General features: G+C 41.3%; 1 protein-coding gene across 10 annotated transcripts; it reads right to left on the bottom strand.

Moving 5' to 3' along the window:
* Positions 1–1,190: 1,190 nt before the first annotated feature.
* Positions 1,191–26,935, bottom strand: LOC137123353 (echinoderm microtubule-associated protein-like 6). 10 transcript variants are annotated; one of them, XR_010913830.1, is made up of 43 exons: positions 24,809–26,935; positions 22,900–23,059; positions 21,967–22,065; positions 21,509–21,577; positions 20,946–21,131; positions 19,896–20,031; positions 19,587–19,788; positions 19,362–19,499; positions 18,724–18,980; positions 16,999–17,208; positions 16,008–16,175; positions 15,462–15,568; positions 15,283–15,383; positions 14,833–15,019; positions 14,655–14,760; positions 14,344–14,437; positions 14,098–14,198; positions 13,386–13,588; positions 13,083–13,194; positions 12,839–12,966; positions 12,427–12,568; positions 12,176–12,328; positions 11,965–12,096; positions 11,357–11,445; positions 11,099–11,266; positions 10,788–10,989; positions 10,549–10,675; positions 10,346–10,424; positions 10,129–10,258; positions 9,945–10,043; positions 9,391–9,411; positions 9,258–9,272; positions 6,878–7,051; positions 6,358–6,566; positions 6,104–6,261; positions 5,770–5,884; positions 5,312–5,500; positions 4,989–5,161; positions 4,743–4,905; positions 4,412–4,515; positions 2,384–2,537; positions 2,111–2,271; positions 1,191–1,889 (listed from the first exon to the last, which is right to left on the bottom strand). XR_010913830.1 is itself a non-coding variant. In XM_067496946.1 (43 exons), exons 1-43 carry the CDS (start codon positions 25,009–25,011, stop codon positions 1,865–1,867), a joined length of 5,853 nt encoding a protein of 1,950 aa, XP_067353047.1. In that variant the 5' UTR covers positions 25,012–26,935; the 3' UTR covers positions 1,191–1,864. The 10 variants fall into 10 exon arrangements, 6 of the variants coding, with proteins under 6 accessions (XP_067353047.1, XP_067353044.1, XP_067353045.1 ...); XM_067496946.1 differs by having other exon boundaries at positions 2,171–2,271; positions 12,176–12,292; XM_067496943.1 differs by having other exon boundaries at positions 2,171–2,271.
* Between the last annotated feature and the right edge of the window lie 286 nt (positions 26,936–27,221).

Here is a 27,221-nt window from a genome sequence, read left to right on the forward strand (position 1 = left end):
GTTTGTGTACTAATACTTTAACTCAATATTTCACTGTTTAACTGAATAAAATTCATATTTATGAATGTGTTTATAAAGAAAGGACACTTTTACATAAATCACGAACAATTCATATCACAGTGACAATAAAATGACAGCAAATAGTTTAAATCCTATTAAATAAAAGGATAAATACATGACTATTAAAAAACCAATATATTAATAGTTGGCACAAAACATTGTCATATCTGCATATATCTCAGTGCAAACACATCTTAGTTTCATTTGACCACATTTAGAGTAAAATATATAGTATAATAGTTTTAAGTCTAGGCTCAAAACCTTCTTCTTTGATAAAGCTTATAGTTAGTTATAGTTATGCTGCCATAGGCTTAGACTGCTGGGGGACCCACCCCCCAATGCACTGAGCTCCTTTCCTCCTCTTGTCCCTCTCTCCTCTCCTCTCACACCACAATCGTCACCATTGAATGACATTAACTCTGTGTGTTTTCTCCCGTAGTTGTCTTCGTCCTTCTCTGTCTCCGTCTCTCTGTCCCTTTCTGCAGGTGTCCCTGGCTTTGAAGCTGTGTGTCTTCCAGCATGCAGCTACTGGTCCTACCAACCTGCCCGATGTTTTGTTGTTGCTTTTGTTGCTCTTTTCTTTTCTCTATTTACTTTCCACTCACCCCAACCGGTCAAAGCAGATGGCCACCCAGCCTGAGCCTGGTTCTGCTGGAGGTTTCTTCCGTTAAAGGGAGTTTTTCCTCTCCACTGTTGCCTAGGACTTGCTCCAGGGGAAATTCTTGGGTTGAAATGATTTTGTTGTAAATTGGCGCTATATAAATAAAGTTGAATTGAAGATTTAAGATACTATATAGTAGTATTATACAGTAAAGTTTATAGGAAAATGACCCCTGCCTGCACCTGCTGTAAACCTCAGGATGCTAAAAATGAAATGTACAAAGTGTATTTTTAATTTTACCCACTGACTGGTTTTGGTTCAACCAATAACCGTTTGTTCTTTTATTTTAATAATTGAAAAGAGGTAAAAAATGAAAACATCGGATTCCTGGTGACTCCCCGTGCCCATATTTCAGGACCACAGTGCCACATTAATCTGAATCTGACCAGTTGTTCTTCCCCCACCTTATGGTAAATAAACACTGTTAATGCGAGCTTCCTAAAAGATCTCAGAGTCGGTTCTCTTGGTTTTTGTTCAGTTTCCAGTTTTATTTCTACAACAAATACAAATAACACAACACAGCAACAGAAACGCATAAAAAAAGTCATCCACAGTTACTGCTCAGTTAAAACTCTTTTAAACATCTATTTCTCTTATGTCTTATTTAGTTGTTGTATGCTGAGGTAGATTTTTTAATCCAAACGGTTTTCTTTTTTCACACCATTGTTTTTTAACATTTGGGATCAAACAAAGATCCATCTTCCTGTGTTTTCTACCTTATTGCAGTAAAACCAATCTTTATCTTCAGACGTACAGTTACTTACAGTTAGTTACAATAAGACAGAATGTGTAAAAGCCCTAAATGATCACGTGTCATAGCACCACTGTTTAAGAAGTTAAAGTTAGTTTGGTCAGAGTTCGTGAAAAAGGCACCAACTGACAAACACGGCTACATCAAACAGCTACATCTCTGTAAAACGTTCCATACAATAAACCATCTTGAAAATAGGAACTCTTCTCTTCACAATAAATCAATGCACATGAAGAACTACGTCACAGTAAAAGTACAAGTCAGTCGGAACAAAACGTCCTGCAGCAGAAACCTCACAGGTGGATCCCAAGGATCCTTCTGGAGCAGTAAACGTCCTGAAGTGACAGATGAGTGCAGCATCACATTAGAAGAGGAGGTGGTTTTTGGAAACCTCACTGACATTTCCACACAAATAAACTGAAGGGGAAAAGACAGAAGCAATAATGTTTGAATCCAGTCGCATGATGGCTGTATACACACACACACACGCACGCGCACACACACACACACACACAGAGTTAAATACGTCACCTACACCATGTTATTTATTCAACCGGTTAGTTTTCAAAATGATTAACCATTCCACATCTAAAGATGCTTTTATTAATACTGCCTGGTTTTGAATTGTGCAAGATCACCTTCACTGACATCCGTAAAAGCTTGATGACTGTTCTGCAGTGACTGAATGAACATCTTACCTGCAGTCACTGCCTCCAGCGCTGATGACGTATTTATCATCACAGGAGAAGCGAATGTTGGTCACATGTGCAGAATGACCAAAATAACGCTTGTGTTTTGCCTTTAAAAAAAAACAAAACAAAAAAAAAAAAAAACAGAAAATATACAGAGAGTGAGAATGTGACCTAACAGAGAGACCAAATGATCTGTTCTGAATAAATATGTCCACTCACAAACTTTTCAGAGCAGGGGAAGTCAAAGAGCTTGATGAGACCAAAGTCATCTCCGGTCACCAGGTTAAAGCCGGCGTGAGAAACACAGGCACAGTTAACGTCTGCCTTCTCAGCATTACGAGGCCAAACACCAAGAACCTCATCACCCAGGATGCTAGAAAAACAAAGCACCACAATCAGAATCTGGGCGATCACATGGCATCACTCTGTGTTGCTGTGGATCCACATTATGGTCCCTGGACTGTAAAGGTAGATGCCTAAGGCTAACACATGGTTTGCTTGGTTCTTCCGTGTGTGGAAAGTCTGTAAGGTCTCCAAAAACCACCTGAGTCCTCTTCTTCTCTACTTTGGTGCCCATTTTATTATTATTATTATTATTATTATTATTGGGATTTTCTGTGACAGACCAACACAAAGTGGCACATAATTTAGTAGTTTTTTCAATAATACATTTCTGAAAAGTGTGGCGTGCATTTGTATTCAGCCCCCCTGAGTCAATATTTTGTAGAATCACCTTTTGCTGCAAGTTTTTGTGTTTTGTGGTGTGTCTCTACAAGCTTTAAACAACTAGAAAGTGAAACCTTTGCTGGACCTTTACTGGGTCATTCTAACACATCAATATGCTTTGATTTGAACCATTCCATTGTAGCTCAGACTGTATGTTTAGGGTCATTGACCTGCCTGGAAGGTGAACCTCCTGCCCAGTCTCAAGTCATTTGCAGACTCCAACAGGTTTTCTTCTAAGATTGTATTTGGCTCCATCCATCTTCCCATCATCTCTGAGCAGCTTCCCTGTACCTGCTAAAGAAAACCATCCCCACAACATGATGCTGCCATCACCATATTACAGAGTGGGGATGGTGTGTTCAGGGTGATGTGCAGTGTTAGGTTTCCGTCACACACAGCGTTTTATATTTAGGCCAAAAAGTTGGTCTCATCTGATCAGAGCACCTTCTTCCACATTTGCTGTGTCCCCCACATGGCTTGTGGGGACTTCTTATGGCTTTCTTCTTGCCACTCCTATAAACTCTCATAAAGGCCAGATTTGTGCAGTACAGTACTCATCAGTCACCATGATGAGTCACCATGGTTCTCTTTGCTGCTTCTCTGATTAATGCTCTCCTTGTCCAGCTTATCAGTTTAGTTTAGGACGGCCATGTCTTGGTAGGTTTGCAGGTATCAGAAAAAAGGGGGCCGAATACAAATGCACAACACACTTTTCAGATATTTATTTGTAAAAACCATCTATTATTTTCCTTTCATTCACAATTATGTGCTAGTTTGTGTTGGTCTATCACATACAATTCCAATGAAATATATTTATGTTTATGTGGTTGGAAAATGTTAAGGGGTATGAACATGTTTGCAAGGCACTGTTCTTCCACATACTGTATATGTTCTCCAGGATTTCCTGTATGATCACTGGGCTGCATTTTTGCTACAGTTACTTCCCTTGGCTCTTGTACAATACATTGTCATACCCTCCACTAAGTGTAAGACTAGGTTCTCTAAGCTCCAAATTGTTTGTTTTTCTAATGTGATCATGGTGCATATTCTCTAACCCACAACAGCTGTATGAGCTATTCAGTAGAACCCATTTAGCTACATAGTATGTTTTCTCTAAGCTCTAAACATTGTTACTCAAGATGTTTTCTAAATGCCACAGTAACGTCCCCATATTTCATTATTAATCCGCAAAACTGTATTACACTATGTTCTCGAAGCTCTAGTACTAGTTCCCATGACTGAACCATTAGTTCTTTTAGTTCTACATTGAATTTCCTCTGCTCCCCCTAGTTCCCTGGATTCTAGAGCAAGTTTCACTGTATATAAAATAAAAAGGCTATTGTTAACGTTAATTAACAATAACTTGGTAATTAACATCGGAAGGTGTATTGTTCTTATCCTTGGGTGCCATTTAGCACTAAAACATAACCAATAAGGCCAACCAAATAAGGCCAAATGTTTTATACAACATTCAGCATGCTCCACAATCTTCCAGGATCTGGCCTTTTTTACCAGTCTCACCTGGTCCAGGTAGCCCAGGTGATCCTCTCAGCAATGGGCTGCTCAGTCACAAGCTTCCCTGAGGGAACATCATGCACCTGCCGAGTGTAGGTGCTAGTGGAGACCTGGGACAGAAATGGAGAACATTTTACACAGACATTAGTTTTCACTGTGATACTCCCAAGAAATATTCTTATTTGAGCCCAACTATTACAAAAAGCTGCTTCATTTACCTCATTCAGGTAAATGACAAATTGCATGAAGTCAAACAATCAAATCTGAATTATCCAACAAGACAATCCTACCTCGGCTTTCAATTGGAGGGTGACTGAAGGGTTTTAAAGTTTCTAACCTGGATGTGTTTGCTGTCAGCAGAGAAGTCTATCTGGATAACGAAGCCGGGGATATCTTTACAGTAGCCAATCCTGTTGAGGGATGGCCCCAGAGACAAGTCGTAGAAATCCACAGCACTTTCAACTGAGCCCACTGCTAAGAACTGGTTGTCCGGACTAAACCTGAATCACATGAAAAAGCCAAATACATGTGTACAGTAGTTGTATGAGGTACAACACAGAAGTGTCAAAGGCTAATGTCTTACCTAATGTCCTGGATGGCAATGCTGCGGTCTCTCTTCTTGCCCCACACAGTGAGGGAGTTGACCAGAAGGACGATGAACTCTCCGTTTTCCATGCCGATGGAAACCATCTCTCCGTTGGGACTATAGGAGGTGCACTTGGCAGGATGACCCAAACTCACCTTGTTCAACAGTTTCTAGTAGTAATGAATGTAACACAGAGTACATGTTGCATCACATTAAGGTGTTAACATTTGTGAAAAATGTACAAAATACTGTGTACTCTCCAAGACCAATCTGTACTACACTAGTAAATGCTTAGTCTGCCCCTCAACCTTCACCTGTACCTTATCAGCTAGGTCCCATATCCGTATGGTCCCATCATCACTGGCAGAGATGAAAACATCTTTGAAAGGGTGAGTTGCCAAACCCCAGATTCCTCCCCGAGTGTGTCCGTTGATCATAGTGTTGGAGGCAGCGTTCTTTTCTCCAACCTCTATGATCTCACCATCTTTGGTTCCCACCAGGATCTTGCCCTGATGAGAGGAGTCAGAAAGTATGATCTTATTTTCCATCAACAGGCTTTAAGATAAATCAAGTCAAGCCCTTTATAACTGATCACAAATTAGCATTAGCATTTTGTTCAAGAACTACAGATCAGCCTGTAGCAGCCTCTTGTAGCAGCTGTTCTCACTACATCATGTTTGATATAATTTAGAGGGAGGGGGTAATAAAGGTTCTAGGCTAGAACTGACCATGGTTGTCATGGTTACATATTAAATTTGGCAGTCTGGTTTGTTCATACTTTCCCTCTGCAGACAGATCGAACGTTCTCCACAGGCTGGCCAGTCTCTAGCTGAAATGCTCTGCAACGCTTCATCTCCTGGTCCCAGAGCTTCACAGCCCCACCCTCTTTAGTCCTGCCAACCACACCAACAAACATTATGGTTTTTTTCTTCATAATTACCTTCCTGTACTTCTCAGTAGATGCCTCCAGTCTATGACTGATCTTCAGTTACCCTTACAGATGTATGGAATGACGTGAACATGTGTGTGAGTCTTAGTTAAAAACCCAGTTGTGAGTGTCTAGCTAGAATGGCTAATATAAAATAATAAAAATAATTTTTTTAGATACTCACGGTCGTTCCTTCCCCCCAGTCACAATGAGTCCATCCCTTAGGGTTGTGTACATGGCGAAAACCGGTCCGCAGTGTGCCTTCGCCACCACTCGTACCAAGAAGTGCTCCCTCCATACGTAAACGTCACCGTTTATAGCACCAGTAAACGTAAGATTGTTCTGGATGAATCAAACACTTACTTACAACAAATTCATAAAACTGTGGATTCTATTATTTTGTAAGATAACATAGGTCTATAGTTTTGTTGATCTTACAGCACCAAAGGCCACAGAAAGCATGGTCTGCATGCGTCCATCCTCCACTGAGCCGATCACACCTTTCTTGTACATAAGTGAACATCCAACCAGAGTCCAAAACTTGATGTGCTTGATTCCCACGGACACAAACTGAGTGTCAGAGTCTGGTCTGAACTCTACTACAAAGATACGCTCAGCATGGCCACCCTTACTGGTCACCTTGGTGCCTGGCAAAGAGGTTGGAGGTCAGCCTAAATACTCTTTACACTCTAATGGTTGTCATAGTAATATTCTGTAACTTTGCATTAGTCTGTGCAGGCTGTATCGAGGCTTTCTAAGCTGGTTCTTACCCCCGTTAACCAGCGTTAGGGGGTAGGAACCAGACTATTAAGTCAGTGACAATTAAGTCAGTTCTGCACCAATGTATTTTATTTGAGTAATTAATAAAAGCTGATAATATATTGTAGATGCTGTGAGTTTTTTCATAATTAATTTTTTTTAAATAATCAAAAGCAATGTGAGAGTATGAGAAATGTACCTTCCTGCCACCTCCACACTGTGATAGTGTGTTCAGGCTCCACTCCTACGGAGAGCAGCAGCTTCCCTGTAGCACTGAAGTTCACATAACCAACACCTTTTGCATGGGAACAGCGGAGGATGGACAGTGTCTGCTTGGTGATGGCGTCCCACACGTGGATGGATGGGGCAAGGCCTGAGAGAAGGGACCAGAATCGTAACATCCAAACTACTGAACATATGATCCAAGGCAACAACAGCCCAGAACATAAGGATGCAAGAACCTGTGGACCCAGTTGTCTGAAGCACTAAAATAGGTGTTCAGTTATCCCCAGTAGGAAGGAGCATGGGACTAAGGTGGTGACAAAAAAAATAGTTCCACAGCACATGAATTCAAAACTGAGGAACTATGGATATATGATATATGAGGCAGCTGACTCTCTCCCAATATTCAAAAAACTGCTGAAAACAGAACTCTTCCGCCTCTTCCTATGCACTTACAAAAAAAAATACAAAATCCTTTCTGCTCTTTCTCGCACTTGCATCTCATGAACTATGAACACTTTTCTGATAGGACTTTGCTTTGTTATTTTCACCTTGACTTAGATTTTTGCTGCCTTGTACCTCAATTGTAAGTCGCTTTGGATAAAAGCGTCTGCAAAATGACTAAATGTAAATGTTTGGCTACCAAGAACTCTGAAAGCACTATGTAATTTAAGGGTTTGTGAAACAAACTGTGAAGGAAACAACACACCGAGCACAAAAGGACCAAGGAAACCCATCAAATCAAGGCAACCACTGATTTGAGAAGCCAAATGATTATTACTGGTAAAAACGGAACCAAGGGGTGAAGATGATGAATATAACAGGGAAACAACTTTTAGGACATAAAGGACCAGTAGATAAACTACATTTTATTTAAGAATTATTCAATACTTCCATATCATCTAGAAGTAGCAACCAGGAACCAGTAACATGCTGAGTTAACAATACAGAGCTGGTAAGGGACGGTGTTTTCTTTTCAGAGTTAAAAAAATCCGAACTGCTTCTTTAAACTATCCTGAAATCACATGTTTTCAGGAAATGATATTAACACCTTTGGGTGTGATCACACAGGATTGTTTTCTATTGAAACCAAGTCAAGTTAGTTTTAGGACAAATTAAGTCAAATATAGATCACATTTAAACACAAAATTGCATTGTAAGGAAGACAAACTAATGTAATGTACCCGGTGAAAACGAATAAATAAACATGGCATAACAGTCAGTTTAAATTATGATGTTTGGTTTCTATCAGTTTCATTTCACCAAGGCTCCATATCAGGCACTAATGTGTTTGAACTATATGTTTTCACTAGGGTAGAATTTTAGAAAATACATCAGACATTTTTACGCTGATGACACTCTATTTAACACTGGGTGAAACTCGGACACATTGAGGATGTCAAATGCTGGTCATGTTTGATTCTTGTTAAAAATTGATGGCAACCCTTTTAGTCCTGTTTTTCTGACCGTCCTCTGTGATCATGGCCATTGAGCATTAATACAACAGGATTATTGCTTTCTGTCACAGATACAGAATGATATGCTGATGAAATCTACGTCAAAACAATAGATCCAGGACTAGTTTGAACAAGAACTTTTACAAGAGCAGCTTCTGAATCACAATTTCACCACGAACAGTACAGTCACCACATACAGCATTTAGATCATGCTGATTAGAGGGTCTAAGCAAGGCTTTTTTCATAGTCTGACTTGCTTTAGTTTCTCTACCTTCATAGTCACTAACATGGTGAAAAGTGAATCCTTTTTATAAAATGTCTTCCATCCACCCTAATGCTTTCTGATTTTACCTTATTAAGAAATCGACAGAAAGATCACTGAATCAGTTGGTCCTCCATAATGGAAACTGGCAAATTTGAAAGAGATGATCAGAGATCTGACTACAGCTCAGCTTTACAAGAGAACAAACACCTTCGGATAAACACTGGGAAAACTTCACTGAAAATCTCTTAAGACTTATAGCTGCCAACACTGGGATGAATGCAGAGTGAATGGTGGAGTATGAAAGGATGTTAAGGAGGCCATCTACGTCAAAATGGACCCACCACCACTAGACCAACGGCACTTATCTGTCCCTTACAATACAGCTTTAAAATAAATTTCTGACTTAATTTTATTAGGTCAGAAGGAGATTACTGTGAGCTGCTGCACTGGGAGATTCCATTGCCCCATGTCTGTACAGACATGATGAAGTTAAACTGTTAACGTGGTCAGTAAACATTAGCTTGAATGGAAGCAAAGGGTTTTTTGATCTAAATCCTTATTTTAGAAATAAACTCTGGGTGATAGTGGGAGGGCAGGATTAAGCTACATTCAAAATCCTGACTGCTCATACTCACCAGACACGTCACCCTCTATGGCCCGAGAGCAAATGACACCAACAAGTTAAAATTTTTGTCCGCTGGAATATGAACAACGAGTGTTTGAATGTTACAGTGATGAGTGATGGCAGAAAGGTGAGAAGACACTTACCAGGCAGGTCAGTGGTGTCACCTGGTGATGAAAGTGAGGCAGTGACAATGAGGAAGCCAGGAAAAAAAATAAGTGCAATGGGCAAAAAGCAGCACAGTCATGCATGAGAACAACATAGTGAGAAATTGTACAGCATTTCATTATGTTTGTTAAAGCAGATAAAGGGTTTCTATTATCAATCAGCACAGTCTGAGGTCCTCACAGCTCAACATAAACTCCTCAATTGATGTCTCAGCCACAACTAGTGACAACTTTCTGAAACAGAAAATATCAGAGGACAGTCAAACCGGGTTACAACATTTCCATCCAATATAGTATCAATTTTAATACAAATGGCAAAATGCTAAATAATGTGTTTCCTTCCATTAGCATGTGAGTTGCTGGAGCTGATTCTCAATTAAACCAAAGCAGGACAAAACGAGAAGGTAAACTGAGCTTGAGTTAAAGCTCAAACGAGGCAAAACCTGATGGAAATGTGAAAAACGAAAATGGGAAAATCCATTTCTTACACAGACACACCAGCTTTTCCACTTCAGCCAAGTGTAAAAACTCACCAATCTGTCCCGTAGCAATAATGTTTTGGTATTTTGGATGCTGATTGACAGTCAGACACAAGATGTCGTCAGTGTGTTCCAGGTAGAAACTCTGAGTTCCTATCAGGACAGGAAGCAGGAAGTGTGAGGACATAAACAACAATTCCATTTCAAGTTTTTAGCACAGTGTGAAAGTTTCACTGACCAGCGGACAGGTTCTGAATGACCACGGTGGCAGCAGTGTGGAAGATGATGTCAGCACCATCGTTAAGGTAATGCAAGTTGTTGCGACAGTCAAAGCCTCTGTAGCCGAAGACATGCTCCAGCACCAGCTCCTAAAGAAAACACAAACAGCTGTTTGAAGCTAAGTTGAATCAGTGATACCAGCCAGAGGCCTGCTGACGGTGGGGACTTAAACTGACCTCCACCACTTTCTTCTTCTTAGTCATGTTATTCCTTAGCAGTTTGTCTGGAAGCGGTGCAGCTCGACTCACAGGTGGCCTGAGTAGAAAAACAAACATTGATCAATCTCAGAGGTAAAAACATTGTTATCTTTTGTTGGTTTCCAGGATCCAAATTTCGTCACAATAAATGAAGCTGAGTCAGTGTGATGTGACTGTGGTACCTCTCTTCCACAGGGAGCTCCTTGTGCTGCAAGTATGGTTTGGTTCCTGACATGTTTCTGATGCTGGCAGAATAGATCTTGATAACATAGTCCACCACCTTCTCTCGGGCTACGTCACTGTCGTAACCTGAAGGACACAACATCAAGACACAGAAATTCCAAGAACTCTGCAGCTGCTCCCTTTACTTTAATAAATATTTCCTACTGTTATTATTTTGGTGTTTTTGGTGGACTGTCACCTCCGTCCTCCTCGGTGTCGTCATCGGACTCCTCGCTGTCCACTGCTTTATTTTCTTTGTGGCATTGTGGCTCTCTGTTCCAGATCATCAGTGCTGTGTCTCCCCCACCCACAGACAGCAGCACAGAGTCATCACTGGACCAACGGACATTGGTCACGTTGGTGCTATGACCCACGTACTTCTTAAACTTGGCAAACTGGCCCTGAGGTCGGATTGTTTAGTTGAACAGAGAAAAGCAAATTGATAAGAATGAGCAGACACTCTCAAATGGGGTGAAATTTCTTTTTAAATCAGTATTAGTAGAATTTCACCCTGGAGGGGAAGCTGAACAGTTTGAGAAAGCCAAAGTCATCTCCAGTTGCGAGTAGTTTGCGATCTTTGGTGAGTGACGCAGTGTTAACAAAGCTGAGTGTCGGCCATATTCCCTCACAGTTTGGACCCAGAACGGATGTCCAACTCGCCCAGTCCAGCTTCTCAAACTGAGAAACAGAAACAAATACTGTATATTTTCTTGCAGAAATGACAACAACAAATTTTTCTTAAAATGAAAGACACTAAATGAGACAAACCTCGGCCACACTGATGTTCTGCTTGCGACCTCGTGGAGCCTCAAAGAAAAGCTGCTCTTTAGCTCCAGTGTTCACCTGCAGCAGTTTACCTGTAGATAAAAAACGGCATGGGCACTGGAGATTACCAGCTTTGTGCTCATGGCCTTCAGATTTCAGCATGATGTAGTTTGAAGTGTGCAATTCACGGTCCTGAACTCTGAACTATTAGACTACTCCATGGTCAGTAGAGTATGGTCACTGGGTCTAGAAATCTTTCAAAAATGTTGCCTCAAATTGGCTTAGATTTTTACAGTGGACTGATGTGAATGACCACTGTAAAATGTTATGTAAAATACCTGCCCTCTAACGTTCTACAGCACAGATGAAGCTGTGAAGCTAATCCACAATTGGTTGTAGTGTCAGATTGGTGAAAATACCATTGATTTAGAAAATGACCAAAGTTCGCATTTAGGATCCTCGAAGGAAGAAAAATCTAAGTCTCATCCATCCAGTAAGTCTTTTGATTATTTGGGTTTGAGTTAAATTTGTGATTCCTGCAGCTGCTAGCGACTCTAAAATGCAAAAAGTTAGCGTGTTAGCTTAGCATCAGAACAGATGAGCGTGGTCACCTCTGGAGTCCCAGTCGATGTGAGTGATGTAGCTTCCAGCTCCTTTACAGATCCCGACTCTTTTACTGGTCAGGACATTATATATGTCCACGAATGAATCATGGGACGCCACAGCCAGGTACTTCCCTGCGTCTGAAACACACAAGAGTGTGACTCATCATTGACCAATCACGTTCACCCCTTGTCACAACTATGTGGTCAGTTCAGGTACCTTGGGAGAAACGGATGTCAGAGATGAGATCTTTGCGGTGGTGGAAGGTCACCATGTCCTCCAGAGTGTCTGCGTTTACCACCAGGAAGCTGCCATCATTCAGGCCGACTGCTAGAGCTTTACCGTCAGGAGAGAAAGCACAGCACCGGCCACCTGACAGGTAAAACACAGATAGCATACAGGTAACAGACAAACAGGTGACATCCCATTTGTCAGAACAACAAAGCATGGTACAAATCTTTGTCTCTGACCTTTCTTAAGTTTGCGGACAGCGACCATGCGGTGATTGACTGACAGCTCCCAGATCCGCAGAGTTTTGTCGTCGCTGACTGTGGCACAGATAGGCAGTAGAGGGTGGGCAGCCAGACCCCAAACCTCCCCCTCCATATGACCCTGAACGCAACACACAGTGCATGATATTTAATACAGAGGGACCATAAAACATAGTCAAAACACCTGCACCTGGAGAGAGTCCTGATGTCCTGCAGACAGTGAAGCCATCACATATCTATTGGTTTTACTGTGATTAAAATAAAGAGAAGAGAAAAAACAGGCTGTTTTTTGTTTCTAGTCATGGTGTTTATGGGACTAACAATGTCAGATTCTGTCAGTCTGCCGAACACTGTCTGCTGGTTAATATTTGTCAGGAGGAACAAGTCTGACCTGAACCAGCAGCGTCACCGGTCCACTCTTGTCAATCTCCAGGATTTCTCCATTTTTTGTTCCCAAAAGGATGCGACTGTGACCCAGAGTGATCGCTCTTATTGACGGGTTGTCCTCCAGCAGCAGCCCTGATTTAAAAAAAAAAGAAAAAAAAAAAGAAACCCTAAATAAATTTATAACAGAGAAACGTGGAGCCTTCAGACACTGCAAACAGAAGATAAAACTGAGACTAGGTGAGTGTAACCTTTAGATGTCGGAGACAGAGTGGCTCTCTTGATAGCATAAGTCTTCAAACATCTCTCGAACATGTCGTCCCAGAGCTCCACAATCCCGTCCTTCCCCCCCGTCACAAAACCCTTGACAGTGAATGACAGAGAAATAGAAAATACAGAATAAATGTTTGAAATTAAGTTTTAATCTTCTTGACATTAGTTCTGATTTTAAACTCAAAATGATGAGTTTTAATCATTAGTCTTCATAAGTGTAGAGCAGTACACATAATAGATAGATAAAAAGGTGGATTGCGTATCAACGATGGATTGATGACCTTGTCCAGGGAGCACATGGCGAACACAGGGCCATCATGGGCTTTGATGGTTTTGATGAGTGTCGTGTCTTTCCAAATGTAAATGTCTCCGTTTGTGGCTCCAGAGAAAACCAGGTCCTCAGACCGACCGTAACATGCTGACATCATCGTCTCCTGCCTTCCAAGGTTTCCGAAAATCCCCCGTTTAAACGTCAGGCCGCCACCTGCAGAACGAGGATGGATGATCCTGTTTATCAGTTACTGACTATTTCAGCTGAAGGGGGAGACAAGAAAGGTTTCAGCTTGTCCCTTCAGGGGTTGCCACAGTGAAACGTGTTCTGCACATTGATTCAGCATGAGTTTTCATGCCAGATGCCCTTCCTGCCAAACCCCATTTTATCCAGGCTTGGGACCTGCACCAAGGTGGCCCTTGGTGGCTGGGCGGGGCCACACCTGGTGGGGTGGGATTCAAACCTGCAGTCTTCTGCATCCTAACCCAGTGCCCTACCACTGAGCCACCAAGCCCCCCTATATATACTTATATAAAGATTAGAGAAAAGCACAGCATAATAAAGGAAAATGTAGAAAGATGTCCACAATGTTATTAGCAAAGCTTAGCATAGAGACGACAAAAACGCTACACGTGAATAAATTTAACTAACGCAAGCTATTTTATTTTCACAGTGAGCTATGGTGCGTTTCAGTGTTTTAGGTTAAAACATTATACACGTACCTGAATGTTGCCAGAACTTGATGTGTTTCATGCCAACAGTCACCAGTTTGTCCATCCTGAAAGGATTACTCTTCACCACAAAGATTTTATCTTTATGACCCCTGCAGGACAGACATCAGAAGTATTTGACTCTTATTAAACTTTTCTGGAATGATAATATATTGTGGTCTATGTCAGCAGTATTTTCCTCAAACATGATATTAAAAACCTAACCAACAAAACATTGTGTAACACAGGTGTGTGTACCTAGCCTTGGCCAATCTCTCCCCTTTCTTCCAGTCCCACATGACAATGGAATGGAATTCATCGATCCCCACAGAGATCAAACTCTTGCCGTCCACTGATACACAGTAGGGATACAAATATTCAGTGGAAAGCAAACAGAGCATACAGACACAGGAGACAAAAAAGAGAGAAGTAATTTAGTAGTTACAAATAGTTAATTCACAGACTATTTTAAACTGAAGGTTTACAGATGATTTAGTGATTTAGGAATAGTAAATGGTGGCTGAGTGATAACAAAAGCTTCCAAATACTGCGGTGTGCACTCCGTGTACCTGTGAACTCCAGGGCACACACTCCTCTGCTGTGGTGTCCCTTCAGTAGCGACAGACATTTCAAAGTCTGGATTTCCCAGATGTGAATGGCCGGATCTCTGCCCACCTGAACACACAGACAGCCAATCAGAATCCCTCCCAGTCAGTAGCCTGCTGCGCTCTGATTGGTCCGGCATACCTGTGCTGAGGCCACATAGTCTTTTAGTGGGTGGACGGTGAGGCTGAGGATATCATCGTCGTGACCGAGGTAAAACCTCTGACTGTGCTGCAGCCGGTTGTAGACGATGCCGACGGCGGCGACGTGGTACACCACCTCCCCTGCCTGAGTATAGAACAGGTTGTTACGGCAATCAAAACCACGATACCTGCAGGAAACAGGGAACAGAAATGCCACAATAAAGGTCACAACAGTAGGTCAGCACACAAAATAGCTCAATATTTTGCCGTGAGCCAAGTTAAAGAATGGAGTGTAGTGTATAGAGTGTGTTCACTTGTTCTCACAAAAACAAACTTTTATATACAGTACACTTATTTATTTTACATTTTATTGGTCTTATTTTAAAATTAATTTTAAATATTATCAGCAAGAGTACTGTTGTGTACAGTTTTATTGATGTTTTGTTTTTACCCGTGAACAAACTGCAGACGAAGCCCCTCCTCTGGAGCTTTCTGTCGCTTCAGGGAACCAATCAGCTTCTTCCTCAGCTGAGGAAGGTCTTCCTTATACACCTGCAGATCATGACAGGTGAGTCAGACTGGTTTATCATAGATTAATTACAGCATGCAAATGGTTTATTTTCTGGTCACCTGACGTTCGTAGCTGGTCTGAGCTTCCTGTTCAATATCTGAGTCGAGCTCTGCCACGTCCGACAAATCTGAGTCCGACTCTCCGCTGTTTGAGTCAGCGTAACCTTCTAAAGACACCACCCAGACATAAAGTTGGGATGAGTGGAAGGTGGAGAGAGAAAAGAAAGCAACAAGAAGCAACAACAAAACATTGGGCAGGTTGGTAGGACCAGTAGCTGCACTGGAGACACACAGCTCAAAAGCCGGGGACACCTGCAGAAAGGGACAGAGAGAGGGAGCAGAGAGGGAGACAAAGAGCTCCCTGGAACTGTGGCTGCCCACTGCTCCCCCCAGGGGGATTGGTTAAATGCCACAAATTTCACTGTAACATTTGTGACTAGAAATTCTTTTCTTAGGACAGCTGGTACTGGCTGAGGTCACATTGTGACAGAGTTATTTTGCACTTGCATCCACACTCTGGCTGGTTTTGACAGCAGCATGTGGACTAATACTGGGCCTTTCATCCTTATCTGGGATAAATGCTGTGGTAGTAAACCATGACTATACCTTGGAGAAGTGGCTCAAGGATGCCGTTCATGACACCTTCAGGCAGGAACCTCCACTGGAAAACGGCGTGGTCAGCCCCGCCGGTGCTGATGACCCACTGCAGGTCATTGGACCAGCGAACATTAGTCACATGTGCAGAGTGACCAATATACTTCTTGAATTTGGCTCCTTTTTGAAGAAGAAGAGCCAGAGTGTGAAGAGAAATTACATAAATCAACATGTTACATTATAACAAGCAGTAAATGATAACACTTCTCCAACACTGATCCAAAACAAAGGACAGTCCCTGGGCAGGGAGATTTAAAGGGCGACTTCCTCGATTTTAAACTTTCTTTCTATGTCTTTAGTTTAGGGTGTAAATCTACAATATTGCTTTAAAACTTTCATCTGACTTCCCCATATACAAATATTTATCTGCTTTTAGCAGAAGGACTATGGAGGAGTTCTGATGATGATATTTTAATTACTCAATAAATGATATTTAAATTACTCCAGCTCCCGTCAAAAATTGTGGGTGGAGTTAACTTAGAAGCAAATTTATTCAGCAGATTTATCAGATTTAACAGATGTGTTTCTGCAATTTAAAGTCTTGGGACACCAACCATAAAACTCACTCCCAGTCTGCATTTGGATTATGTTTGTGCATGTGTGACAGGCTAAAGTGTTTCTTCAGTCGTCAAATGTATGCAGACATACTACATGTATGTGGAGACTGGTGGATATTATGGTGACCAAAACAGATTTGCATACTAGTTATGAATTAATTTGTTTTACTAATTTTCATCCATACTCTGGTTCATACGTTTGTGATTCATCATATTATGTGAAATCGTCGTAAAATTCAAAGAAGACACAACTAATAGTTTGTACTCTTGTTTCTGATTCACTCTGTGACATCATGTAAAAGCTGGTAGATCATATCTGCACAGCTCAGAGGTTGAAATAAAAGAGGTTGAAATTCTACATGGATCAGACAGTTTGTCAGACTGACCTTTCTTCGGGCATGGGAATCTGAAGAGTTTGACAAGGCCGTGGTCATCTCCAGACACCATTACAGCGCTGCTGTAGTTGGCATCCACAGAGTTTACGTTGGTACTGTTGGAGTATTTGGTCCAGATGCCGTTCACCTCCGGTCCGACAACACCAGTCCACGTCATCCAGTGGATCCCCTTCGCCTCCTCTTTAGGAACCAGCTTCCCCACTGGAGGACACATGAAGAGGTCAAACGTCAGCGGTAACAAGCAGTAAATGATAACACTTATCCAACACTGATCCAACACAAAGGAACGTCCCTGGGCAGGGAGATTTATTGAGAAAGTAAACAAAGATTAGTCCAGTGGATCAGGCAAGTCCCAAGTCCTTAGACTGCAGGTGAGCAGTAGGTCCTACCTTCAGGACGATAATCACTCTTTCTTAGAACATTTCATCTTTGGAAGAGGTGTCATATGTGAGGTCTTCTACGTCTCTGGGATTTCAGTGCCACACGGGTGCAAGCTCATTTGCAAATACTCAGCAACTGGGGTTTTTGCTTTATCAACTCTAAAAAAGATTTATATTAAATTCAATTGCGAAGTGTTCAGCCACTTTTCGAGTGGCTGACATCATATTTGGATAGATTTTTATCTCTTTGATAGTATCACTGACTGCACACACAACTCTCTCTATATATAATCCTATTACTGTTACATTTAAATAGACCACCTCCCACACAGTACAATCAAAGATGCTTCAGGTTTTTCTACATTTTCAGATTTTCCCACTGATCCTTTTTTCCCCTTTACTCCTTTTCAATTTAGATTTACATTTCAGGACAAGATTTATAAAATTTATAAGATGACATCTGAGTTAACAGCTGGTGGTCTTATCCTTGCTAGTGTATTGTTCTTAATCGTCTGTCCCTACACATATGTATTAAATGCTAGCATTCAGGTCTCCAGTGACGATTACTGGGTCCTCTGGATGCTGTTGCTGCAGAGCATGAACAAAGTCTGCACCAGCAGCTGCTGCTTACTTTGGTAAGGTGGTGTGGTGTGTTGGTGTGTAAACTAAAACCAACACTACACGTGCAAACTCCCTCTGCTAGTAAAATGATCTTCAAGTCAAGTACAATATTCAATTTCTTTCAATTTTCAATCACTGCAGAGACACAACCAAGCATTTCCATACACTCAGACCCCACTGCCCTTACTTTTTTCAAATCTCACAGCAAAGTAAAACCTTGAATTTCAGACAGAGTTGGTACTGGAGAGTAACCAAATTTCTGTGAAGCACAGCAATGACGTCTCATGAAAGTTGGAATATTAGTTTGCATAAGTGCAGATGTTCATTTTTTTCGGTCAATGGTCGCAAGTTTGCAAGGATTACAGATGGATGTGGTGGCCTTGTTTACCTGATAAATGATATTTCTGAACACCACCTCTCCTTCCCAGTTTCCTTCACCGAGCTGATCTCCACAGCTCCAGAGGACTAAGATCCAGAAATGCTTATGTTAGACATGAGTCAAATGCACTAATTCCAACAAGGCCTCTGCTATCGAGAGCAGGGACAGTGTCCTCAGCTTCCTGATCCTTACATGGCCGCAGGTCTGTATTTTACACTTGAAGGCACAATCCAAAAAACAATACCCGATCCCAGATGTGATATAATCCAACCTTAAAGAAAAACGCGTATCCTTGTGCTCCCATAACAATTACAAACAAAATAATGATGCAGATACCTGGCATCCTGTAGAAGAGCCGCTCTCCGTTACCATCGTTGGTCTGCAGGAAGCGGCTGTCGACCGACCAGTCCAGGTGGGTGATGAAGGACATGGAGCAGCTGCACTCTCCCAACTTCTTGTAGCGCTGGGCGACAGCGTACACGTCAACCAGCCCGTCGTTTGATCCCACTGCCAGGAAGGAGCCGTCAGGAGAAAACTTAAGCTCATGGATCACCTCCTTCCTGTCCTTAATGTGCACAACCTCCGTCATGTCTCTGAAGAACAAAAGATCATTATCTCATAGTCCTGCTCAGAAAAAATAAACACTGTTACTCTGAGGTTTTGGCCATCATCAGTGATGTTTGGCAGGGTCCTCAACGAAGGTCAAAAATGTGGTCGATGAAAAACGTTTTGTCTTTAAGATAAATATTTTAATACAATATTAGGTGTTCCTTAAAAGTGTTAACATTGAATTTCTATTTAATTATGATGTGGAAACAATAAATAATAAAAATAAACTGACTTTACAGGGAACATTTCACTGATGTCTTTTTTTTTTCTTTTTTTTTTTGTATCAAAGGTTTGGACAACAATGCAGTCATTCAACCGCTAGAATAGATGACGAATGGAGGCTGTGTTATAAGAAAAGGGGTCACCTGACACGCAGGACAGTGAAGGATCCGTCTTTCATGCCCAGAGCAAGCTGAGAGCCATCGTTGTTAAAGGAAACACTTCGAACAGATTCCTCCATGTTGCAGCGAGCCAGCAGAGTGTGGTCAGGAAGACTCCACAGTCTGAGAGACAGACAGGTTAGACACCGACAAGTGAGTGACACATTCAGGTAATGAGTGGCCCAGCGGTCGGTGTTGGTGTTGACTGACCTGACGGAGCAGTCGTCGCTCCCGGTGACAGCAACTGGCTGTTTGGGGTGCAGGGCGAGAGCCCACAGCTCACCCTCGCTGTGACCCTGCATCAGAAGAACTGGTTTGTCCCGGTCTCTGACCATCACCTCAAATATCTCACTGTCCTGAGTTCCCGCCAGGATCCGATCAGCCTTCCAGCAAACGCTGCGAATCGACAGACCTGAAACACAAAAGTAGGTCAAGACTTTTCCACTTATAAATAGAAATGAATGAAGACTGAACCACTGGTTTAGTCTGTCAGCTGGTGGATTCAACGACAGTTCAGACCTTTGTATCCCTGCTCCGCCTCTCTAAGGTCGATCTTCGTGATGGGTTTGAAGTCGATGTCCCACAGTCTGATGCAGCCGTCTCGTCCTCCGGTTGCAAATCCTTCCTCACAGGCATGTATGCTGAAGATCCCTGCCTGGATAACAGGATGCATTTTAAATTTCAAGTTGCCCATGATTGCTCCCCGTTCTCTTCCTCAGTATCATCACCTTTTTGGAGCTTTACTGGGGAGGAGTAGTACCCTCTGCCTATTTCTTCTGTTATGTATAACCCCTAAACTGAAAATGATGGATTCAGCCATTTTCTGCCTCCAATCCAGAGTGAGGTCACCTGTTGGACATGCCCTTAAAATCAATTCCATGTTTTTTGTTTTTTGTTTTTTTTGCCCTTTCGGCTTATCCCGCGAGTTCAGGGTCGCCACAGCACATTATTGTCTGCATGTTGATTTGGCAGCAAGCAACTCTTATCAATTCCTACAGGGCTTGGACCAGTACTGCACAGCTGGGGATGGAATGGGCTGTTGGGGGTTCAGTGTCTGAGACACAACGACCCAGAGACACTTCTAACATATAGCCGGGACTGGGAATTGAACCACTGACCCTGTGTGGTCTGTGGACAACTGCCTTTACCATGTGTCCTTTTGTAAATGTCAAATCTTTGTCTACTTAAAGCAAACTTTTAATTACTACACAGCTGCACATTATTGGATGTTTTATCAATGCGATATGGAAGCACACAGAAATGTTCCGCAAATGACTTCTATTTGTAAAGAATGATTCATTGTAGAATGATTGGGTGAATTTATCCTCTCCTTTAGTCTGAAAAATTGTAAAGTTTCAACATCAAGGAGTTCTCACAGATCAGGAGCTGTATGGTTACTTCCAAACTAATAACATTTAAATAACACCATGACAAATACTAGAGGTTGCTAAAACATGGTGATGTTTCATTGGACATGTCATTACATTCTGTACACTTTGTGTCCCCTGAACTCACCGACACTATTCCCTGCAGTGTTTACCATGAATGGTTCTGTGTGTGATTATTCACCCCGTGTGCAGCCTGTATGGTCCTGATCAGAGTGATTCCTTTCCACACATAAACGTCTCCGTTCAGAGCTCCAGAGTACGTCAGCTCGTCTTTAGCTGCAGAAACACACAGGATGGTCTGCAGGTCGCCTGTCTTCCCAAAAATCCCTCGCTTCGGAGTCAGAGCGTTTCCACACAGAGTCCAGAACTACAGACACACAACAGGATGAACAGATCATGATTCCAGCCTTGGCTCTGTTGGGTCTTTGAAGATGAGCTGTGTATTAACAAAGGGTTTAGTTTGGATTAAGCTCACTGATCTGTCTGTCTGGTTTTCTGGATTTTGTTCAGATAACGTTTGATGCACAAATACCTGCTGTGAATTGATTTTCTTAATCGAAATTCTGGTAAATGCGGTGGTACATGAGAGGCACAAGCTGAGGCGACTGTGGTAGAATCATGAAATATGATTTACAACAATCAGAAAACTCCAACACATGTTGTTAGAACCAAACAGTAACTTATCAGGTAATTACAATGGCATTCAGTGTAAAGTTCTCTGTATTGAATAGAGCCCAGTCTGACCTTGATGTGTTTGACTCCACAGCTGACCAGCCGGTTTGTCTGGAGCGGATCCCAGGCCACATCAAAAATCTGCAGAGAAAACACCACCAGGACCATTTACTCTAACTCATCAGTGCCAAAAAGGACAGAATTAGATTTTTAGCCTGTGTGTGATAAAGAGCTCTATGAAATAATTTTGTGATTGTAGATGATTATTTATATTAAAGTATTACTTAGTATTTACATTCATGTTGGAGGGATTTTCTTTCTTTTTGCAGCTGGACCCTTACTTAACCACCTGTGTTTGCTTGTTCTGCTTGTCTTTTTCTTTGCCTTTTGTTTGTGCCCTGTAAAATCTCAACACATTTGTTTTCCCTTTCTCTGCTAGATGTGATCTCCTTAGAAGAATTTTCCCTCTCAGTCTTACAGGGGCTTATGTCTTCTTAGGTCTTTTTCTCATTATCTCCCTTTTCCTTTACCCTGTCTGAGTGTCCGGTCGCTGTGGCTAGGACTCGTCCCCTCCTCCAATCCCAAACACAAACTGTGTTTTTGGCGTCCAGACCGATAGATGCCAGCCGCTACAAAAACCAGAAACAAACAAGTGAGGTTTAGTTTGACTTTGTTCAGAAGCTCAAACACCGATCCATATCTAATATGCATCTCAATAGTCATGAATACATTAATAAGTCATAACTAAGTGGGCAAATACTATGGGGTTCCTCAAAGCAGCATCCTAGGGCCTCCAATGTTTTACACTTTATCCAGAAATACTGTTTAAATTACAATAATGTAAGACATAGGCAGCGAATTTACTTAATCAATAACAGAACATTTTTCACATTCATTTCCTTTGGATTAAAAAAACAGATCGACTATAAAACCAATCAATAGCCACACTTTACACTTGCAAACATACATTTACATACACTAAATATGGACATGACATGGAGATACTCCAGGAGAGAATCAGGTCTATTTTTAATGCAGTGCTGCCTGAGGGCCCAAAGATCATCCAGTTTTTACTTTCGGCCTTGTCCCTTGTGCACAGAAATTCCTCCTGATTCTCTGAATCTTTTAATGATATTTTATACTGTAGATGGTGAAATCTTCAAAGTCTTCAGAATTTTAAGTTGAGGAATATTTTTCTGAAATTGAAAATTCCACAATTTTTAGATTGTTTTTTTAGTTCATCGCAGATGAGTCTGCCCATCTTTACTTTGAGAGGCTCTGCCTCTCTGAAATGCTCCTTTTATAATCAGTCATGTTGCAAATCACTCTGTTTCTATTTACGTTTTCACAAACAAACAAATGTTTTTTTGGCTGCTGGTTCCAGAAGAATCTGAATCTGGACTGAAAAAATGAAACAAAAGTTTGAAAAATATTTGTGATAAAATGAGCATGTGTTGTCTCACCTGTCCATCAGAGTCAAAGGCGAGACAGGCCACTCCGTGTGTGTGGACGTCTCTCAGCATGGAGACGGTTTGCATGGCGTAAGTGTCCCAGACACAAATGTACGGGTCTTTTCCCACCTGACCTGTTGCCACCTGGATCTTATCTGGATGGATTGCCAGGCTGAGATAAAGAAACAGAGAGCAAGTGGGAGAGACATTTAAAAAACACTGCTTCACTCAGGCAGTTTTAATCTGCTGTAGACCAAGCTCTATAAAGTTATATCATTGAACCTGATCTTCACAAACATCATAAACAACTAGTATTACAAGTTCCTCCAAAGTCAACACAAAATGCAACTTTTAATGACAACTGCAGACACAGAATTATTCAACCCCCTGAATAGAATTCCTTATAAGAGCACACAATTTCAAACTAGGTATTGTCTCAGGTACACCTGATGAAACTAATCAAGGGCTTCATTAGTTACAGCAGGTTTTCTTGAGATAGAACACATCAAATACATGAACTGGCTCAGAGTTTGTTGAGTGCCGTGTTTGATTGTATGTTAGAAATATGACCAAGTTAAAAAAGTTAAAAGATGGTTGCTTTCTCATAAATGGGGCTGCTTTGCTTCCTCTGGCAGTGGAAACCTGCAGCATGTGAAACACAAGACGGATTCATTCAAGTATCAGGACATCTTAGGAGAAAATATCAGCCCATCTGTGAGGCTAAGGCTTGGGGTCATTAGATCTTCCTACAGTGCAATGATACCAAGCAGACCTCAGAGTCCACCAAGGCTCGGATATGGAAGAAGTCCTTGAAGATTTCAGAGTGGCCGTCACAGTCACCTGACTTGTGTTTTAAGTTGTTCTTGTTAGGGTTAACCCTAACCCATTGCAAACAGCTGAAACCTTATTTTCAGTGGCAGTTAAATAATTCTGAATGCAACTGAACCCACAGTTTGAAAGTCCTTAGTTCTAATGAAGCTCCAACAGAAGATTTATAAAATCCATTAAATCCTGTCTCTGTGGTCAGAGTGAAGTGACAACAATTTTGGACTCTCTCTCATTCAATTACTGTCAAAGTTCATCATATTACAGCTGACGTCGCTGGGATCCTAATGTCCTCTGATTCCTGTGTCAAAACTGACCTCAACCCTTCTGTTTAAAGCCAGTGTGAGGATGTTCTGGGCTGACGAAGCATTTAAATGTTTGTCCTACAAAAGACCTACAGGATAACTGTCTCTTTAGTCTTGGACTCCATGTGAGCCATCCTGTTAGATTTGACTGAGTTTTTCCTCTTCCTCCTAACAATCTCCTATTGTCCCACCACACGCCCCTGTGTCCTTCCATCCCCCTGTACCACCTGCCTCACATCTCCTTTTTTTAAATCAGTCTTGAAGGAGAGAATCACTTTTATTTAAAGATGACTTCTCGGTTTTATGTTTCTGGTTGATTTGAAGCCACCAGACTGAGCCGCTGATCTGGGTCAGAGCGAGACCTGCAGGTGAGCCTGCAGCAACATCCCCAACATCTGTCACAGCATGTGTGTGTTTGTGTGTGTGTACAGATTTTAGTTTGGTACCATATTCGTGAGGACATTTCTACACAAACACCCAGTTCTGACAGTCACTGCTTCACCAACAGGTCTTCGCGCTATTATTATATGTTTCTCTTCTTGGTGTTAACAACCCCCCCCACTAGTTCCTGTCCCCTGACCATATCCTGCACCACCACCTCAAGGAGCCGAGCGGACATTTGACCCACCACTTTTCACAGTACTTGGGTGGGGGGCTGCTAAGATTTTTGGTCCTGTTTTTCACCCTCTGTATACTCAAACCTTAGCAATTCAGCACATTGATAAACAACTCAAACTAAATTCATCACATTACATTTAGCACCAAAGAGCCACCATACCCAGACCCCTCACCTGATGATGTCATCGTTGTGTCCAAGGTAGAACTTCTGGGTGTGTTCTCGAGTGTTGTAAACTACACCCACCCCGGCGACGAAGTAAACCACCTCCTTTCCTGCGGTGTAGTACAGGTTGTTTCGACACTGGTGGCCTCTGTACCCATGGATCCATTCTAGTCTAAGCTGACAACGTGGAGCTGTCTTATCTGACATGTCCATTCAAAAACAGCCACAATGAAACAAAAACAGGGGCTAGATTTGGACCAGGAGGTCTGTTCAGTTCTGAGCAGGTTCCTCTGGTCTGAAAGTGATTGAGCATGTGATACAAATAGACAAAACCAGATGTGTCTATCCAAACCTGATGGCTGCTCCTCTAGTGCATCACTGTGGTTTTTAACGGAGAAACTGCACTTCCCATAATTCCAAGCTGTAGGCTTTCCTAACAAAGCAGCAGAAATTTAAGAATAGAAGAATATTAAGGCAGGACTTTTGTGCTACAAACTGCAGCAGATGGTTCTAAAACTGGTAAATCTGGTTCTACATTTCCTACATGTTTTACTATGACTAAAACTGTCCAATAATTCTGGAGGTTTCACCTTTAACTTGATTGTGTAATCATTACAATTCAGGCTTATTTATATGAAAATAAATTTAATGGTATTGTCAGTGAATGTGCAAGAAGTATACCCACATAGTTTGTTATCATTATCCTACAAATCAACATCTAAGAAAATGAAACCAATTTCACCACGTTTTTTCTAGAATTACAACACAGCCAACACTTTAAGCCACCAGACTCTCAGAAACTGAACCAGTGGGTGCGCTGTAGTTTTTTTCAATAAAAGCTGGGACATTAATTAATTCATACACCTGAGCCACATATTAAATACACATGTGTCTCATCATTTTTTCAATAAAGAATAAATAAAGAAAGAAAACTCCGCTGTTGTAAAATGTTTTCTGACAAAAGTATAAACTGATTTGCCATTTGCCAACCGATCTCAACCCTTCCACTAACTATTAAAATAACAAACTAACTTAAAAAATTTTAAAGGATACTTTATGTGAGGTTGTGAGATTATTACACTTTAAATTCAATATTAATTTGCACAATTTTAAGAGAAATTTTCCTTCAGCATACTAAACCTTTTGATATAAACAGAAATCTCAATAGTGATAGAAAAGCTTTTTTTTATACATTGATTACTGACAACGTAAGATAACAGATTATACTAAAATAAAGTTGCTATTATACTGCCCTAACATTTACATTTACCTACTAAAAATGTTAATAATTTTAAGAAAATATTTTTGACATTTCTGAAATTTTAATTTTATTCAATATAAAGTTTCCTAAAGTTTTGGATACTTTAATATTTAATTGATTAAAACAAATTGGTAGTAAAAAATAAATCTAATTACAGCAGAGTCCCCATTAACAAATTTACTAATTTGTAAGTAACCAATTTCTTTTTTTACAACGCAATTTTCCTCGTTACTCTACTTTAAGAATGTCTACGTGATATTTCTGCATAGTTTAAAGTAGTTTTATATTAACATTTTTAAAAAAATTTGGTTAGGAATGTTCCATGGTTATTTTTTTCTATTTTTAATAACTTCTTGGAAACATTCTGATGGGGCCGTTAGTTGAGCACCAGAAGGAAGTGTGAAGGTTCTAGCACGCGTCTGTAAAAGGTCACGGTGAGGACCGAATAATAACCTGATGTCCTCACACCACATGGATCAGCGGCCGCTGTCGCATGAAAACGGGCTTTGACCGGAGAAACTCCGCAATGTCGCTGAAATCCTTCCTTTCCTTCTCCAGGTTCCGTTGATAAATCAAAATACATTTACAGTATTTCCTCAGAATCTCAGAAAATCCCGCTGCTGATTTCTGCCTCTGTCAGCTCGCTGATTCCCGTTAAAATCCGGAGATTACGGCGCTGAATTATCCCAGTCAGACCGCATCCAGACCACGGACAAAACCAGTGTCCACACCGTCCAACAGCGGCTGCTAATGCTCCTGCGGGCCGACAGAAACCCGCAGCGGCTCCGCGGTCTACAGTCCTTTAGAAAACACAATAAAATTATGATGGAAAGTCGGGAAATTAACGGGATCCCAACGATCAGCCTCCACCGTCAAACCGGGAAAACCCAACTAATTTGCTTCCTTATTGAACTGTCAAAATAAAACAGACCCCCGCTTTTATTTTTCTACACACATTTTTTTTCTTTTACTTTAAAATAGTAATTTTTCATGCAACACATTGTTATATGTAACAAAAATGTACAACAAATATGTAAAAAATTACATTTTCAATGCCTAATATACTTAGTAAAACATGCAGAAATCACACGCACATTATCACATGTGGTTTCAGCTGTATGCAATCACATGATTTCCAACACCATTCTACGGGCTTTTGTGC

This window comes from Channa argus, chromosome 3, assembly GCF_033026475.1.
Source record: "Channa argus isolate prfri chromosome 3, Channa argus male v1.0, whole genome shotgun sequence".
Classification (NCBI taxonomy): domain Eukaryota; kingdom Metazoa; phylum Chordata; class Actinopteri; order Anabantiformes; family Channidae; genus Channa; species Channa argus.